This window comes from Cydia pomonella, chromosome 20 (assembly GCF_033807575.1).
Source record: "Cydia pomonella isolate Wapato2018A chromosome 20, ilCydPomo1, whole genome shotgun sequence".
Taxonomy (NCBI): Eukaryota; Metazoa; Arthropoda; class Insecta; order Lepidoptera; family Tortricidae; genus Cydia; species Cydia pomonella.
In genome coordinates this window covers 4,269,414-4,286,960 of record NC_084722.1, presented here as the reverse complement: position 1 = coordinate 4,286,960, position 17,547 = coordinate 4,269,414, and the positions used below count along the sequence as shown (strand labels likewise).

Here is a 17,547-nt window from a genome sequence, read left to right as displayed (position 1 = left end):
CTCTTCTGATTTGGACTCGAACCGAAAGCCTGTCCTCACCGGATTGGCGTGGACGATTCGGCCCAACTCCGCGGTGAATCCCTTGACCATCGCTACCCAGTTACGCAGCACCGGCGCCACGATGCTGGAGTATCGGATCTTCTAGGGTTGTAGGGGTTGTTGTTTTGTAGCAGCATCTTTAGGCTACTTCTGGGTTATATTTCTAGTTGTATAATCATAGGTAAATGCATTTTAGGAAACGAAGGACTTTTACGTGCACTTTAATGTTAATATTAAAAATAATAGCATTGAAAAATGTATTTTTATTACTTTGCCCAATAGGTAAGAGGCAGTATGTATAATGCCCGGGCAATTTAATTATTTGCATATTTATTATCACATTGCTATCTCAAATTGGGCATTTTTCATAATGCCCGGGCATTATGAAAAATGCCCAATTTATCACTTGGTCCATAACATATATAAGTACCTATGTATCTATCTACATATGTATATTGTCGCCTAGTACCCATAGTACAAACTTTGCTTAGTTTGGAGCTAGGTCGATTTGTGTAAGATTGTCCCCAAATATTTATTTATTCTAGAGGTATTACATGCGCGTTGCCGACCCTTACACCCCGCACCCTCGTTGAGCTCTGGCAACCTTACTCACTGGCAGGAACACAACACAATGAGTAGGGTTATGTATTTATTATTATTTAAGTACGCCAGATTTTGTTAGTATTTGGCATAATATGTAACCTAAAAGTTTTACGATGGTGGTACATACCAAGGATGCTGGCGGCATTTACTTTAGTTTTGTGAAGTCAAACGATTTAAATGATTAGTTTTTCGACTCGGACTAGGCCCGGGTGACACTTTTAACAGGCTTTTAAGAATAGGTATTTTATATTAGATTGGACTTAATTTATTCAAATATTCAATGCATTTTGAATGTAATTTATCACATCGTTACGTTATACAAGAGTGTAGCCCTATCCTTTCATATAAGGGCGTAGTACCTATAAAGCTATAGAAAAATAAAATAAAGATAAGATAATGGTAACAAAGGCTTTACCGGAATGTAGATATGTTAGATACAGTGTAATTCGGAAGACTGCGGGTCACTTCTGGATGAGATTGGCTCAGGACCGGGATAAGTGGCGTACTAGAAGAGAGGCCTATGCTCAGCAGTGGGCGATAAAAGGCTGATATGCTGATTATTAACTAACACAAATCGCGTATTAAGTTTTAAATTTACCTCCGACGTTTCGAGGACGGCGTTGTCCCCGTGGTCTCGGAGAAGACTGGCTAAAGTTGACATCAACATCTAGCCGCGCGAGTTTTTCGAACTACCCGCACTTGATCTTGTTTATTGAACATTCTGCGCACTAGGGATGTTACTTTGTCGACACACAACACTTACAACAACAACTTAAAACAATTTAAAACTTAATACGCGATTAAGTCCCGTTTGTGTTCGTTAATAATGTGTATAAATCGTGGAAGTTTAAAAAAATCAGTGATATGATGATGATAATGATGACAGTGTAAAACTCCATAAGTATAATTATAACAATATTCTAGGGACCGGACGTTCTTAGACGACGAGAGATTTCGTTATATATAGAGAATATTAAAGTATAGTAACAATAGCCAACAAATGGGACGGGTAGTGAATCGTTATATCGAGTTATTTTTTTTATACCTCGTCGGTGGCAAACAAGCATACGGCCCGCCTGATGGTAAGCAGTCTCCGTAGCCTATGTACGCCTGCAACTCCAGAGGAGTTACATGCGCGTTGCCGACCGTAACCCCGCCCCCCCCCTCGTTGAGCTCTGGCAACCTTACTCACCGACAGAAACACAACACTATGAGTAGGGTTCGAGTGACGTTATATGGAGTTTACACTAACCGAACCTGCTGAGCAAGGCAAACACATTAGCGGCAAGTGTGGCGACGGCACGCTTGAAGCTTTCTTCTCACCCCTACCTAAAGTGACTCAGCGGTACGCCCCCCTAAGGGTGTGACGTGTTTACATGACTAAAAACAACTATTGTCTTTGGAGACTGAACCCTTATCTTTTCCCTTGAAACGACGTATCTAATCCTATCATCAATTTCATTATCATATTTCAAGTGCCGTCCGGTTTTATGCCATGTTCGCTATGGGATCGGGATCCTTGCAATTTTATGGCAAGAATTGGCTCAGGCATTAATTTCTATAAAGCTTCAGAACCTGATCCAGTACATAATCTAGGAAAACCTCGTAAACTTACTAGTTGATGTATTGGGATAGGGATACAAATAATAGGTTATGGACTCCATTTTTGCGAAAATACCACGGGGCCTAGCCAAGACTTACATTTTGGCTGATTGATATGTTTTCTATGGAAGTGTTTTCACAATTTCGGGGTTAATGGTCACATAGTACCTAACTACAAGTTTCTCAGTACGACTTATATTATATATTACAATAATACCTCGCAAAATTTGGTTAAGGTTTGAACAAACTGTTCAGAGGGAACAATATATTTTTCAAATCTAAGGAAATAACGGTAATTTTTCTATGAAATTCCATTTCGTGAGAAAACGCTTTCCACTAACTAAATCTTAACACTTTGATTTTGATGTAGATCGCGTCAGCATAATATATTCAGAAATCGTTTATTGCGAGCCATGGTACATAGTTATTAGTTATTACATTTAAATTATAGAAACACAGGGCACCCTGAAAAGGGTATTGCAAGTATTCTTATAGCTAGCTGGGACTAAAGTTATTAAATATAGTAGTACCCATTTATGAACATTATTTTTAAATCTAGATTTAGAGCTAGGTTTGGCTTTTTTGAAAAAAAAATCTTTTAGTTTAACAAATTTGGAAAAAAAAAGGAAAACCTAAAAACCTAGTTTTTCGTGTCAATAATATACAAAAAAAACCATGGAGAATAGAAAATATTTGGAAGTGGAAAAACGTGTTCTCTTTTTGTCAGAACAGTCGCGTAAGAACCACGTTCGACGTGCCCTCTCTGTCGCACTCGTAAATTCGTACGTAAGTGTGACAGGGAGGCAACACGTTACTTCACATACTGTAGGTAACACTTGGTAACACTTAAATGCAGTCATTTAGGTAGGCGTTTAATGAATTTCACATGACAATCATAAATATTTACTCAAGACACTTGCAAATACGTTGTAAATGATATCATAGCGGAAGGGTTCAACGACTGGGCCGTTTTTGTATCGATGCAAAGGGTGGGTGTGGGTGGTGGTCCGGTGGCGTAAGGCAGAAGAGGATGCGTTGGCCTTATTCAATTCAATTCAATTCAATTTATTTGAGTCAGACATATTAGTCCATAGAAATGTTAGTAACAAACAAGACTTATTATATACTTTAGCTACTTACAGACTACTTAAAATACGCTATATACATGCCTCTTGACTCGCATGTGAATGGAATTCCAGTGCCTCCAGACTGCACTAGCCGGGCATTGTGACACCAGATTCAGGAGACTGTTGGTGCTCTCCCGCACGCGGCGCATCAGGGAGGCGGTTCTCTTGCGTATTATCAAGATAAAGCTGTCCACGCGTGCCTCTGCGAACATACCTGATGCGCTACAAAAGCTGGGTAGCTCCAACAGTAATCTGAATCCATTGTTTTACTGGACTTATGACTATGACTAACGCAAATAAAATTGTAGTTTTTTATATTGGGTTTTTATTTTTACACGTTTTAATCAACGGCAATAAAACAATTACACGCAAACTAGAATATATTTGCAAGGACAGACTGCAACCAAAACTTCAAAAGGTTAAAGTTGCCTTTGGTATAAAAAATCTGATATCGTTATCCTGTTTAACATAGCAATATAGTTTTAGTATAAAATAGCTAGTGAGTTGGATTTGAGGAACAAAATTTTTTAACAGAAGTTTATTTTAGAGTAATTGAGATAAACGGTAAAAACCCGAGCGACGGTCACACTTTCTTCTAATTTGATGGCTTTACGCCCGCTCTTTACCATTTCTAGGGTCCGGACGCCAGGTCTTTGCAACGAAAAGGGTGTCTGAGCTAAGTAAAAGAAAAGCGCAAAGCCATCACAGTGCGATGGCCTGGGCGACTACCCTGTTCGCAATCCCATCAGATTTTAGCAAAACTTTTCCCTTCTTTTTTTCTCTTTTTCATACAAAGGTAAACCCTCGGTTTTTTCCATATAACGGGGGGTACTTACACTAATTAGTTCCAATCCAATGGAACCTAGGGCCCATTTCTTAAACGGTATTAGTGTAATATTATTAGTGTGTTGCCATGGTAACGACAAATAGAATTATATGCCTGCGCAGTTTCGCCTGTACAGTGCAACTGCACAGGTAAAGCTAGTTATAAAACTACACTGTCGAATGCCACATACGCTCCTTTTTACCTGTGCAGTTGGCAAAATTGCGCAGGCATACCCTAGCTTAATAATATTAGTCTATGTATGTATGTATGGCCCCTGAAGGTAGTCGAATTCGCTTCAACCTTTGAATTAGACCGTCCAATATTTTTGCAATTTTTGTCACACCAAATGCGATGTCATTTCGGCGGCTCAGAAGTCTCAGAACGGACGGTGACAATGGGCGTTCTGCTCAGGAAATTCAAGGTCAGTAGAGTGTGGGGAAACCTTTTAACTGCCTCAGGGCCTTCGGTCCTTGAGTAAAAAAAATAAAAAAGGACGAACTGCTCAGCAGAATTTTGCGTCGATCGATTCATCTTTATGCGCGGGGGACAAATGCTTATACTTACATATTTACATATTTTAGTGATTATAATTTAATGTTTTAGTCAATGAAATTACAAGATGTATTAAAAATTTGAAAATTGTATCTGATGTCTGATAATGAGGATTTGATGAATAGCTGAATTGCTAAAGAATTAGGTTTTCTAAAATCATGAAGTTGGTAAAAGTTAACAAAGAGTAACTCTAGTTTATCTTTGAGGTTCGTTAATAATTATAATAGCTATAAAGAGGGCGAGAATAGCTTTTTGAATCTAACGAAGTACCGTAAAATGGGGTGAGTAGGGACGAAATCGAAGTTCAAACCTCGATAACATTTTATTTTTACATATGTAAACTGAATGGTGTATATAATAAGAGTTCTGGATGTTTGTACCTATTTTCGATTTTTCATGATTTTGGATAGTTCGATTTCATAACTTTAACGATAAACACGAAATCCCACCTCACCCCGTAGCCCCTCGTAGTTGGGGTGAGATGGAATTTCATACAAATGATTTTGGAACATTGTTGGATCGTTTTTAGGGTTCCGTAGCCAAATGGCAAAAAACGGAACCCTTATAGATTCGTCATGTCCGTCTGTCTGTCCGATTCTGTCACAGCCACTTTTTTCCGAAACTATAAAAGCTATACTGTTCAAACTTGGTAAGTAGATGTATTCTATGAACCGCATTATGATGTTTACACAAAAATAGAAAAAAAACAATAAATTTTGGGGGTTCCCCATACTTAGAACTGAAACTCGAAAACTCTTTTTTCATCAAACCCATACGTGTGGGGTATCTATGGATAGGTCTTTAAAAATGATATTGAGGTTTCTAATATCATTTTTTTCTAAACTGAATAGTTTGCGCGAGAGACACTTCCAAAGTGGTAAAAAGTGTGCCCCCCCCCCCCCGTAACTTCTAAAATAACAGAATGAAAAATCTAAAAAAAATATATGATATACATTGCCATGCAAACTTCCACCGAAAATTGGTTCAAACGAGATCTAGTAAGTAGTTTTTTTTTAATACGTCATAAAAATTAAAAAAAAAAATTTTTTTCATCAAACCCATACGTGTGGGGTATCTAAGGATAGGTCTTCAAAAATGATATTTAGGTTTCTAATATAATTTTTTTCTAAACTGAATAGTTTGTGCGAGAGACACTTCCAAAGTGAAAAAAAGTGTGTCCCCCCCCTGTAACTTCTAAAATAACGGAATGAAAAATCTAAAAAAAATATATGATATACGTTACCATGCAAACTTCCAACGAAAATTGGTTTGAACCAGATCTAGTAAGTAGTTTTTTTAATACGTCATAAATGGTACGGAACCCTTCATGGGCGAGTCCGACTCGCACTTGGCCGCTTTTTTTTATTATGAATATTACTATAGCTCCATTTAAATAAATAAATAAATAAATATATCCCATCTTACCCCCCTGTCATCCCTTCTCTCCTCATTCATAACCCAGCCCTCCCCACGATCCCTACTCACCCCATTTTACGGTAACGGTAATTTTTCTATGAAATTCCATTTCGGGAGAAATCGTTTTCCACTAACTAAATCTCAACAAATCACTTTTATTTTGATGTCGATCGCTTCAGCATAATATATTCTAGGATTATAGGTATCGCTTTAAAATAAAAATATTTTTTTTTGTTTTGCAAAATTTGAAATAAAGGAAACCTATAATCCTAGTTTTGTGTCAATAACACACAAAAAAATCATGAAAAATAAAAAATGTTTAGAAGTGGAAAAACGTTTTCTCCTTTTGTATGGACGACCGCGTGGTATATTTCCCTCTTAAGGGTTACTTTACATTGGACATTTCATACTGTTAGTATTGAGAACCAAATTAGTTTGAACCCTATATGGATCCACAATTCAAGTCCATGACCGTACGGTCACGTCTGAAAACATCGATACGAAAAAAGTGCCAAAAATATGTATACATGACTTTAAGGGCACATATATTAAGGTAGTGTATACATATCTTTGGCACATTTCTTGAATCGATATTTTCAGACGTGACTGTACCAATAGAATATAGAATAGAATATCATTTATTTGTATAACACAGGTGATACAAAGGGTAAATAGAAACTCTTGTGTTTTGCCTATGGGCGTACAAATTTGTTCCTTAACTAACTTAAACCTAATTAAATTTAGTTATAACAGATTATTACATTATTACTAAATTGGACAATAGAATTAAACCCTCTTAATAAATACAATTCACACAATTAAAATAAAGAAAATCTCAATATCAGTTCAAGAAACAACATATAATTCAACTCAATTCAAATAATATAGAAATAAATAGTTTATAATTAGATTTAAATGTCAATGAAAAAGTCATTAATGGAGTAATATGTTTTACTAATTAAGAAAGTTTTTAGTTGCTTCTTAAATTGGTTTATGTTTGTGTTGATTTGTGTAGGTACCCACAACTTTGTGTTGATTTGTGTGCACTCAAATGTTCCGTCTGTTGATATCGGCTCTGAATATTCAACATTGAAGGTCAGCGCGAAAATACAATACTTAATGGACCATGAAGATGATGGGAACCATGGGAAACTAAATCGTTGCATGGGTATGACTGACATATAGCTATTGAAAATCAATTTGAGTTTAAAGGGACTCTGAATAAGTTGATTCCAAAAATCAAATGATTACTAGCAGTAGGTACTTTTAGGTAAAATCAGACGGCTCTGCACTGCCACCGAGTTTTAAAAATTGTATCATTTATCATTAATATAACATTTTCACCACACCAACTAGTAAAGGCCCTCTTGATTGTTCAAAAACTAATGCGAAAGTTGCATTTTATCCACATGTGGGGCAAAGTAATCAGATGCAAAATTTTGAGTTGTTTCCTTATGTTAGCTGGTGGAATTTACTTTTAAATAATGATTTTGAATGTTACATTTTATTTTACGTTCATTTGGATTTGACTTGGTTTGATTTGTTTGGTATTTCATAGTTAGTATTTTCCTCGCGTTGATGCGGTGAAAAATTTTGTGTTTCACTCGGAGGCCAAGTTAGTTTAACCGTCGTGCCTTAATACCCTCGCAACGCTCAAGATTCCATTTCTTCAATTTTGGAATCTTTCGCTTGCTCGGGTATCAATATTAGCACTAGCGGTTAAACAACAACTTTGCCCCCTTGTAAAACAAATAACTATTACAGTACATATGGTGCTACTTTACCGCATTAGTGCGAAAATTAGCATATTACGTTACTGTGTCGAACATTTAAAGGGCCATATGTACTGTAAAACGTTGTACGATACAAGTGCGAATAGGTAATTTGCAACTCGTGTCGATTTATTGCCACTCGTTTTAAATTTCCTATTTTTCGCACTTGTATCGTAATGTACTATTTTGCCTTCTTATCACCTCAGGAATACGTGGTTATTTTTTTTCCGTTTCCTCGCGGGCACCTTGTATACATACGGGTACATTTTTGTCAGTAAAATACAGATGGCAAAATAATGTAATACTTAATCTGATCCTCAGAATAACTTGCCTTTATTCTGAGATCGGAGCAATAGCATTTTTGCCACTTCGAACGCAATCGTTCACGCGAGTTTAAACCTTTTCCGAGTTAGTGACATTGTCAAGTGAACTGTCAGTTCTGTTATTGTTTACACACTCTCATTATGTGCATTACATCATTACATAAACTAGTGAATTTACAGTTTACTTACTGATAGTTTTGTGAAAATATCCGAAGTACCTGGCTTAGGGCCAGGACTTAAATTAACAAATTATCTTTCACGGAACAAGCATGTCGCTATGGTCTGGCGTTACGAGAAGACGGGAGTACCAGTTTATTGTGGTACATTAACTATTATTTGTGGTACCATAAATATCTTCTTCTTCCTCGCGTTGTCCCGGCATTTTTGCCACGGCTCATGGGAGCCTGGGGTCCGCTTTACAACTAATCCCCAGAATTGGCGTAGGCACTAGTTTTTACGAAAGCGACTGCCATCTGACTTTCCAACCCAGAGGGTAAACTAGACTTTATTGGGATTAGTACGGTTTCCTCATGTTTTCCTTCACCGAATAGCGACTGGTAAATATCAAATGATATTTCGTACATAAGTTCCGAAAAATTCATTGGTACAAGCCGGGGTTTGAATCCGAAACCCCGCGACCTCCGGATTGCAAGTCGCACGCTCTTACCGCTAGGCCACCAGCGCTTCATAAATAAATATAATATAAAATTTTCCGTTTTCCGAAAATTTACAATGTGGAAACGGAATGTCGATACGTATTTCCGAAATTTCCCTGTTTTCCGTAAATTTCAATTATTTAATTATTTCGAATCTAGGGGGTCTTATAGTGTTAGTAGAGTACAAAAAATATTAAAATCAATTTAGGTTAATGACATACAATTGTTCATAATTTGATCATTCATAATTCAATGAACCTCTTCAATGTCGGAACGTGGATCCGCGCAGTAAGTATTGAATTCTAATTAATTCATAATTTTATTTATTTAATCGTATGGCATAACATAATACAGAAGCATATAATAACCAAATTTTTTTTTTTTAATTCATAATTAGAGTTCAATACCTACTAACGTGGACCCGTGTTCCAGCATTCGAGAGGTTAATACTATCTACTTTATTGTTCAAAATAGACGCTAGTATTCAAATACTGTTTTAATTTGTTTCAGATCGAGGAGGTTATGCAGAAGAAGGCGCCAGGGGTGCCTAGCAGTTCCACAAACCAGTACGTAAATGTATTATATAAATACTTAATTTGTAATGAAATTAGATTGTAAATGTTTTCTTAAGTAGCTTGGAAAAAGTTCACACCATGTAAGCCAGTTTATGTGTATGAGACACACCCGTTGCGCCATCTGTTGTAAAAGTATGACATTATTTAGTTCATGTTAAAGTATGCAGATGGCGTGCCGCTTATCGCAATGTGTACGCTATTTTCAACATGTTGCTCATCGGGGATATAGCTCAGTGGTAGAGCATTCGACTGCAGATCGAGAGGTCCCCGGTTCAAACCCGGGTGTCCCCTTGAAACAACGTTTTTGTTTTTTACTTTTTTCTAGACATCCTCAACCAACTGCGAACTCCCAAGTGACGAGGAAGGGGTTTTCGGCGAATTTCTTCAGGACTACATTCAGCTCTCGTGTGAAGGCGGTACCGACCGCCGCTTCCTCAACCACTGTCTCAGATACCACCAAAATAGGCAGCGCGGAGACCAAACCTATAACTAGAAATAGGCCTAGGACAGGTAAATAAATAGAAGTAATGATTAGCGCTTTAAAGTGGCAAAGTAACATATTAAAAACTCATCTTACCTTTTTTAGTACCCCCGCCGGAACAATCAACACTAAAAAGGAGTACATTACGTACTAAGACAGCTTCGAAGCGACTTGAAAAGCCTGGTGATCCGGAGCGGTCATTGGCCCGAGCTCAGCTAACTCCTGATCCTGGAGGATCTGATAAACAGGACTTGAAAAGTCCCAATGTAGTCCTCCAAATAGTCAGACAGTCGTCCAAACCGCTAGCGGCAAATCCACCTCAAAAATTAGAAAAAAGTGACAGCATTTTACCGCCATCTTTAAAACCACGGGCTCCAGAAAAACCTAAATCAAAAATCAAAACTATCAACAACAATAATGTCTGGACTAATGCAAACGATACTAAAATTGTTGGGAAGAAACTGCCGGTGCAGCCCTTAAGGTAAGACTAGTTATTTATAAAATGAAAATAAAAGTTCAGTGGTCGAGTAAGTTTTGCAACATTCGCGCCAAAATAATCAAAATATTTCCACCGGATAAAGGTATAGAATAAATTCTATAAATGCATAATACACTAAGCTAAAATACACTCTATTTCCAAGCTACAAAGTTAAGAATCGCGAGAACTATTTAAAGGTGTTTACGCGGTATGTGCGCAGTGTGCACGTGATTTGAATAACATTTTTTACATTATCGCTATCGCAGTCGCACCCGCATACATTTTTTCCTCAACACCATTCAAAAGAACACGTTTGTCTATTGCCGTCCTTGTTACACCTGTGGAATGTTTTCGCCATGGTATAACCCGACCGAATTGACACGGCTATTATAAAGGAGGTTGTTATTACTTTGCGGTGCGTTTTTGAAGCGAGTGGTATAATAATTGAAAGGGAAGATAGTGCTTTTTCATTGAAATCAGAGCGAGAGGGAGCGAAATGGGCAAGTCAACAGCAAGTTTGTTTGATTCGGTTGGGCCGCGGATGCGATCCGGTCGGCCGGGTGTGTTGTGCTTTCTTTTTTCGAACTTTTAAAAAGTTAATCCAACGTAATGCTCACAAAATTAACTTTGGTATAATCAGTGAAACATGGTGCGTTTTTAGTGTGTTGTGAAGTGTCAACGTGTGTTGGGATTAATTGCTAAGTCGGTCGGAGTACAGTGGTTAACATGGATTGAAGTTGTTATTTAGTTCGTCTACTTCGTCTTGTTTCATTTAAGTTGGTGAGAGAAGACGTCTTGTCGTGCAATTCATGCATGTCAGTGTGTCATGCGGGTTGTGAAAGTGAGAACAAATTGTTTTGCTGCTAAGATCAGCCTTCAAATGGAACGATTAACGATTTTAAAGTTAATTTTTTACTCTCCTTCATGGTAATGACAAGTCATTTGAAGCTGTTTAATAATTTTGCCTAGGCATCCAATTTAAATTGCCATTAACCAGGACAACCTTGACTAATGCCACTAATGATATATTACTTAATAGTTGTATGCTGCCGTGTTTTTAATGATTTGCATTATTACGAATCATGCTAACTTCCTGTAATAAAAATATGGGTCGGTATGTGCATATGGCATTTCCAATCGTCAATCGACACTTTCTTAGCCTAATTTATTGATATCTGCTAAACTTAAGGTCCATTGTGTATTTAGGTAGGTAGGGACTCAAAATTCGATTCTGGTCCGAACTTCCTACCTTTTCCAACTACCTACATCGAAAATTTTCGACAGATTACTGGAAGCTGGTATATAGTAGAGTACTTAATTAGAACGAGTATTAAAACGAGTACAAGTATTAGATGCCTCATTTAAAATAGGTAGGGCATATTTTCAAAGACCCATGAAACAATAGAGGGTACCAATACCAATAGAAAAAGGAAATATTCCCTAATTTATGAACGCGGTTGTACTTTTCACAATCTTTGAATCAAGATTTAACCGTTACCCCGTTTGACGGTTCAAAGAATGTATTGATGTCGTCTAGTACTCGTATGTATAGGTACCTATATACTTATTTCTGCATTCAATTTTATTACTCAAACGTATTAGGGCTAGGTAGGTATTTATCTACCGTACGTGCATATATCTTCATTACAATCTGTATTAAAAACAAGTAAACAATGTCTATGTGTGCATTGTAACATCTGTGTCAAACTTGTTCAATACAACGTATTATTTTTCATAATGCGACCTTGAATTTAAAAATGGCTGCCTTTTCGGACCTTAAAATTTCTACATTTTACAAATTACGAATTTGAGGAAACGTTACGCAGACGGTTACCTAACCTTCCGTTTTCGTTTGAAAATAGCTGATTCGATCTGGTGGTTTGTAACCGAGGTCACAAATATCACTGAATATTTATACAATTAGGTATCTACTTTCATAAATAACACCATTGTATTTAACTAAAACGACTTAGGTATCGTAATATAGTACCTCAGTAAGAATAAGTTTCAAACATGTGAAACAAAGGCATGAATGCTTGGAGAGGCAATTTTCCTTAATTGGAAATCGAGTCCTCGTCTTTGAATTAGCCACCAGCCCACCATACCTGTAGTCAATCTAACTGTATGACTTTATGACTCAGATAAAATTGCCTACCTACGTGCTAAAATCACAAATCAACAGTCCCGTTTACTACGGATACAAGACTAATATTAACTAAATACCTAGAATCAGACCAAGCTAGGTTGGCAAGGATTTTGATAGCCCAGCCTGTGCAAGTGTTAAGTAAATGTCATAATTTCATAGGTGTTTGACGTTTAAAATAACACTTGCTGTCTGGGCTATCAAAATCGCTGCCAAGTTATCTTGGTCTGACTCTACCTCTATTATAGAAGACATCTGTGCTCAACGCGCAAATTTAAGCCTTTACTGAGATATAAACACAGAACCACCAGCTTTGCATTCAGGGTTAATCGGTTCCTGTTAATTATACAAAAGTAGCAGCCAATAGAAGTAAAAACTAAATTGCTTTTTTATTTCAAATAAACGGTAGATACATACACTTAATCTCTATGTTCTTAATCAAGTACGAGAAGTCAGTATCAAATGAAAAACAAAAATATTTACAACCGGTAACTTTCTGGAATCATGTTACTTTTAAACGTTTATTTGTTTTGGGAATCGGTTGACTGCTTTCTGTAGCAGTTCATATAATGTTTCAACGAGTCAAAGACAGTAATCGGATATCGGAAGTTCGTAATGAGCTCATAACTTAACGGTTGCCTACTTAGATAAATGTTTGTTGAAAAATGCGGCTTCCTCACCTGCCCTAAATGTATGACAGGTCGGGAATAAAACATGAGTCACATGGCACAGAAAATGATGTAATGCTGTCATTTTACTATCTGTTTAATGATAAATTAAGGAAATATGCGCGTAATCACAGTTCTGGCATTGTCTGGAAGAAAAGAAGTAGAATAATTTTTATTTAAGTTGAAAGTTAGAAGAAAAAGAAAATAAATAGATACTGCTTAAACAGAAAAAGCAGACACAAATTTGTCTGCTTAAGGATAAAATTTAAATATAATGAAGACGATAACAACACCACATCAACATGAAATGGAGTTGGACCTTCTATTGTTACATTGACAAACAACTGCTCTTACCTGAGAACCTCGGGCATATTTCGTTTCGTCCCATGGCATTGTTATTATGTCTTACATTATGTTACATCACACATACAAAGTATATTTAGGTTTCTCTTCTCAAGTGGCGTTAAAATCTTTGTTGTTAAACGGGATTAAAATATCAAGAAATACTACACTCTCTTTTCGTTTTTTCATGGTTTTGTGTCGTTACTATATCTTACGCTTTAACGGTAGGGAACTAAACTACATATGGATTTAAGAATCCATCTTAATCACTGTCAAAAAGGTAGGTCCGTTCATTCTCTAACGATTTATGGAATAAAGGAACCGGCTATAAGTAAACTTTCTTCACTTAAATATAACAAATGAGCTCGATACGATAACAACTGTTTGACCAAGTGCCTCGCCAAGGGCGACGCTGCTCCTTCCAACGCGATAATTGTATAGCGCCATTACTCATACTGCAAGAACAGTGGCTCTGTGATATTTAATTTGGTGGGGTTAAATGTAAATACGAGTTATGACTCGTGCATATGGTAAACAGATGGGGTAACCAATGGTTTGTTTTGTAGCTCTTTTCTATGCGTTGGTTTATTATTGATGCGTATTTAGGTGGAAGAACTTTTTATTTCGAAGTTAAATAAACATGGATAGCGAATCTTATTTTAAGACGGATATGACCTATTAATTGGCTGGGTTTTGATTTATGTTTCCTTTCATTGCGTTTTATCAATTGAATTTGTTCAAACCTCGAATGTTGACTTAACGTTCGTCGAACACTGCATGTTATCTAATTTGTTATTCAATGCATAGACAACGTTAGAAAGTATCGTGATTGGAATTTGGAACGTCCATCACACTTTTAATATTTAACCTCATTGCATCGATGAACTTTGACTTGAAATAACTACACAAATTGTTTTTGACGTTGAACATCGAAAGTTTCTGTTTTCTACAATCGAGTGGTGAGTTACAAGCCAATGTTGTAAAGGAAATCTCCTTGCAAAGGATACACCTACTTATCTGGCTAAAATAACGAGGCACACGAAGCAATATTTACCAGAGAAAGTTTATTTGTATTGGTCGAATATAAGCGAATACAAAGAGTCTTGTTGTACCTTTCACTTGTTCAGAGTATTTGATGTGATGACCGACATGTCGCGATAATGGAAGTAAGAAGAAGTGTAATAACTTAGACCAATTTACCCAAGTTCTGCTCATGCTTGGCATCGGATCCACAAAAGCTAAGAAAAAGAACGACTGGGAGTATCATTTTAAAACTCTTTGGCAAAGATGTCACGTTCAAGATAAGCTTCTGATTCTTACTCCATTAGTATTTAGCTTCTGGGTATTTCGTAATATTACGTAAATTATGAGACATAATACATAACATTCATTCATTCGGATGTCTTCTTGTTGCAGTGCAATTATCTGATTACTCTGTAGTTGATTAATTGCACTAATTGCATTCCACACCTGCGGCCATATTGTAGGTGTGTAGGAGTGCATACTTGCAATGAGTGTGACATATTCTCTGCAAAAATTGGTCACATCAGTCTTCTGCGTAATCAAGATGACAATTTTTGATAGAAAACGCCAATTGAAAGTTAAATGTGACTTTTCGTAGCAGTCATCCCGATACATTTTCTCGTTTCGTTTGGCATTTGCCGATGTACGATTGTCATTTTGCCTAGGCCCCCTGGTAGTACAGTCATATTTACCTATATGTTGGACACAAACATTATCTAGCATTTTTTTTCATTCTTATCCCTGTTGAATACATGTCAGCTTATGCCTTTTTGGCAGCAAGCAGTCGGAAAATGGCTAGTGGAGATCTTTGATGGTAGGCTTATGATAAACGCAGAGAGCAGTCGAGATCGTGAGCTTCTTCTGGTTTTGAGAATAAGGTTCATCTTTGAACAGTTGTCCTTCTTTGAGAATTCGATTACCTATTATCAGTGTATTAATAGTTCTTATGCTGCAACTGCTACAAAGACAGGGATTAATTGACTGCACAAAAGCACCGACAATATCTACAAAAACGTTTTTAAGCAGTTATATAAATATCCAATGTATTCTAATGACGCGTAATGAGTACATAATTTTATGTCTTCCGGTCAGGTGCATGAGGAAACAGTAAATACAATTTACAGCACCGATGACGTAAAATTGTATACAAGTACACTGGAATCTAGTTAAGAACTAACGGTTACCGAGGAAAAGGAGGAATGCTTGCATTAACCACACACACATTGCTCCAGTGATACATTCATAAATTACTCATACAAAACGCAAGCAGAATTACCAAGTGTTCTTTATTTTATTTTATTTTATTGGAGAAACAACAGAAGCAAGTACAATAATAGTATAAGTGATAAGTTATACATTGCAATCTTAACTGTTTTTTCCTCATAAAAGCACTTGTTATTAAGACCAGACGATCATATCTGTAGTAGGTATACAGCGCATTGTTACTTGAACAATTAATACCTATAATGTGTTTTATAATGAGTCTCTGGCGCCCCAATGTCATTCCTAGACGCCGGTGCCATGCAATGTAAATAGAGGCCTGTCTCTTATAGTTAAATAGCAGAGGTCTTTAATGCAGAAATGTAAAGGCCTATTTCCACCAAACGGCCCGCATCGCAACGGAACGGAAAGAATACGAACGGATGCGGCGACAACCGAACGTGTCCGGCAGTTTGTCGACGTATACGGTCGGGCGGTAACAGCCGATCGCGGCCGGCAGGATGTCGACGCATACGATCGGCACCGTACGTCCGTTGCTTGCAAGCGTATCCGCGCTCAGTCAATTAGTGTCATTCCTACCACGTTGACGTGTTATAATTTTTGAAAATGGTTGAAGTTGACGTAGCATTACTGGCTATTGCATTAGAAGAAGAAGAAGAACATCAACAGAAAACACAAAACAGGAAAAGAAAAGAAAAGAAGGAGGGCGTGTAGAGTGGCAAAATCAATCGATAAATCGATGTTAACTATTAATTCTATATTACATACATAATATTTAAAAAAATATTAAATAAACAAAATTTCTTACCTGGAATTCCGATTTCTTTACTGATAATCTCCCACGCATTTTGCCTGCTTATTTTATCACTATAGTAGCGGGAATTAATGTCATAAAGACACGTGTGCTTTTGCACCAAACAAATCAACTTTTCCTCTAAATCCATGATGCATAATTATCTATGCAGCGCGTGCACTTTCGAAAATGAGTGATGACTGGTGGGCTCGCCAGGCCACGACCTCGATCGTACGCGACGACAGCCGAAAGGTTCCGAACGGACACGACGGCAAGCAAACGGTGCCGATCGCGTGTCGCAGGATACTTTCGGTGAAGATCACATGCCGCGGAAGACGCCCGCGGAGAGGTTGTTGTGCGTAGCTTGGTAATAAAGACTTAAAAACAGTGCGAATATGATTCAGTATCGTTAATAAACCGTAAAATTCTTTCTGTTCCGTTGCGATGCGGGCCGTTTGGTGGAAATAGTCCTTAAGTGAATTTAGCACTTTGTATGCAAGCGAAAAGGCCGAATATTTCAAACCTGTTTTGTGGTATTCAACGCCAAGTAATAGATACCTACGTACGAAGGTAGCTGGCAAGGGATAGATAAACAAGTCATCGAACTTGGAATACTTTAAAGTTTAGTTTAACGACACATCGAAAGAGTCCTTGGGTAGATTTTTTAAAACTTTTAAAATGAGTAACATTGTATTTGCTGAAGTCACCGCCGTTTTTCAAAACAGCAAGACGTCGATACTTGAAGAGCACTCTAAAATATTCTGAATAAAAGTACTTAAGAGCGAACTTCCGTGATTTCGTTGGGCAATGAGGGATGAGAGTGGGTAACTTCAAATATTATTATTATTATATGGAGCCTGTCGTGTCCCACTGCTCGGCAAAGGCCTCCACCAACTTCAAATAATCG

General features: G+C 37.2%; 1 protein-coding gene and 1 non-coding gene across 2 annotated transcripts in view; both read left to right on the top strand.

Annotated features, from left to right (window-relative positions):
- The first annotated feature begins 9,426 nt into the window (after positions 1–9,426).
- Positions 9,427–17,547, top strand: part of LOC133529098 (uncharacterized) — a 57,728-nt gene continuing 49,607 nt past the window's right edge. Inside the window, exons 1-3 of the mRNA XM_061866718.1 lie at positions 9,427–9,482; positions 9,817–10,001; positions 10,078–10,453. Coding sequence (XP_061722702.1) covers positions 9,439–9,482; positions 9,817–10,001; positions 10,078–10,453 — 605 coding nt within the window. The 5' untranslated portion in view covers positions 9,427–9,438. The remainder of the gene's footprint in view (positions 9,483–9,816; positions 10,002–10,077; positions 10,454–17,547) is intronic.
- Positions 9,711–9,782, top strand: Trnac-gca (transfer RNA cysteine (anticodon GCA)). The gene has a single exon. It is a non-coding gene; the product is annotated as a tRNA-Cys (tRNA).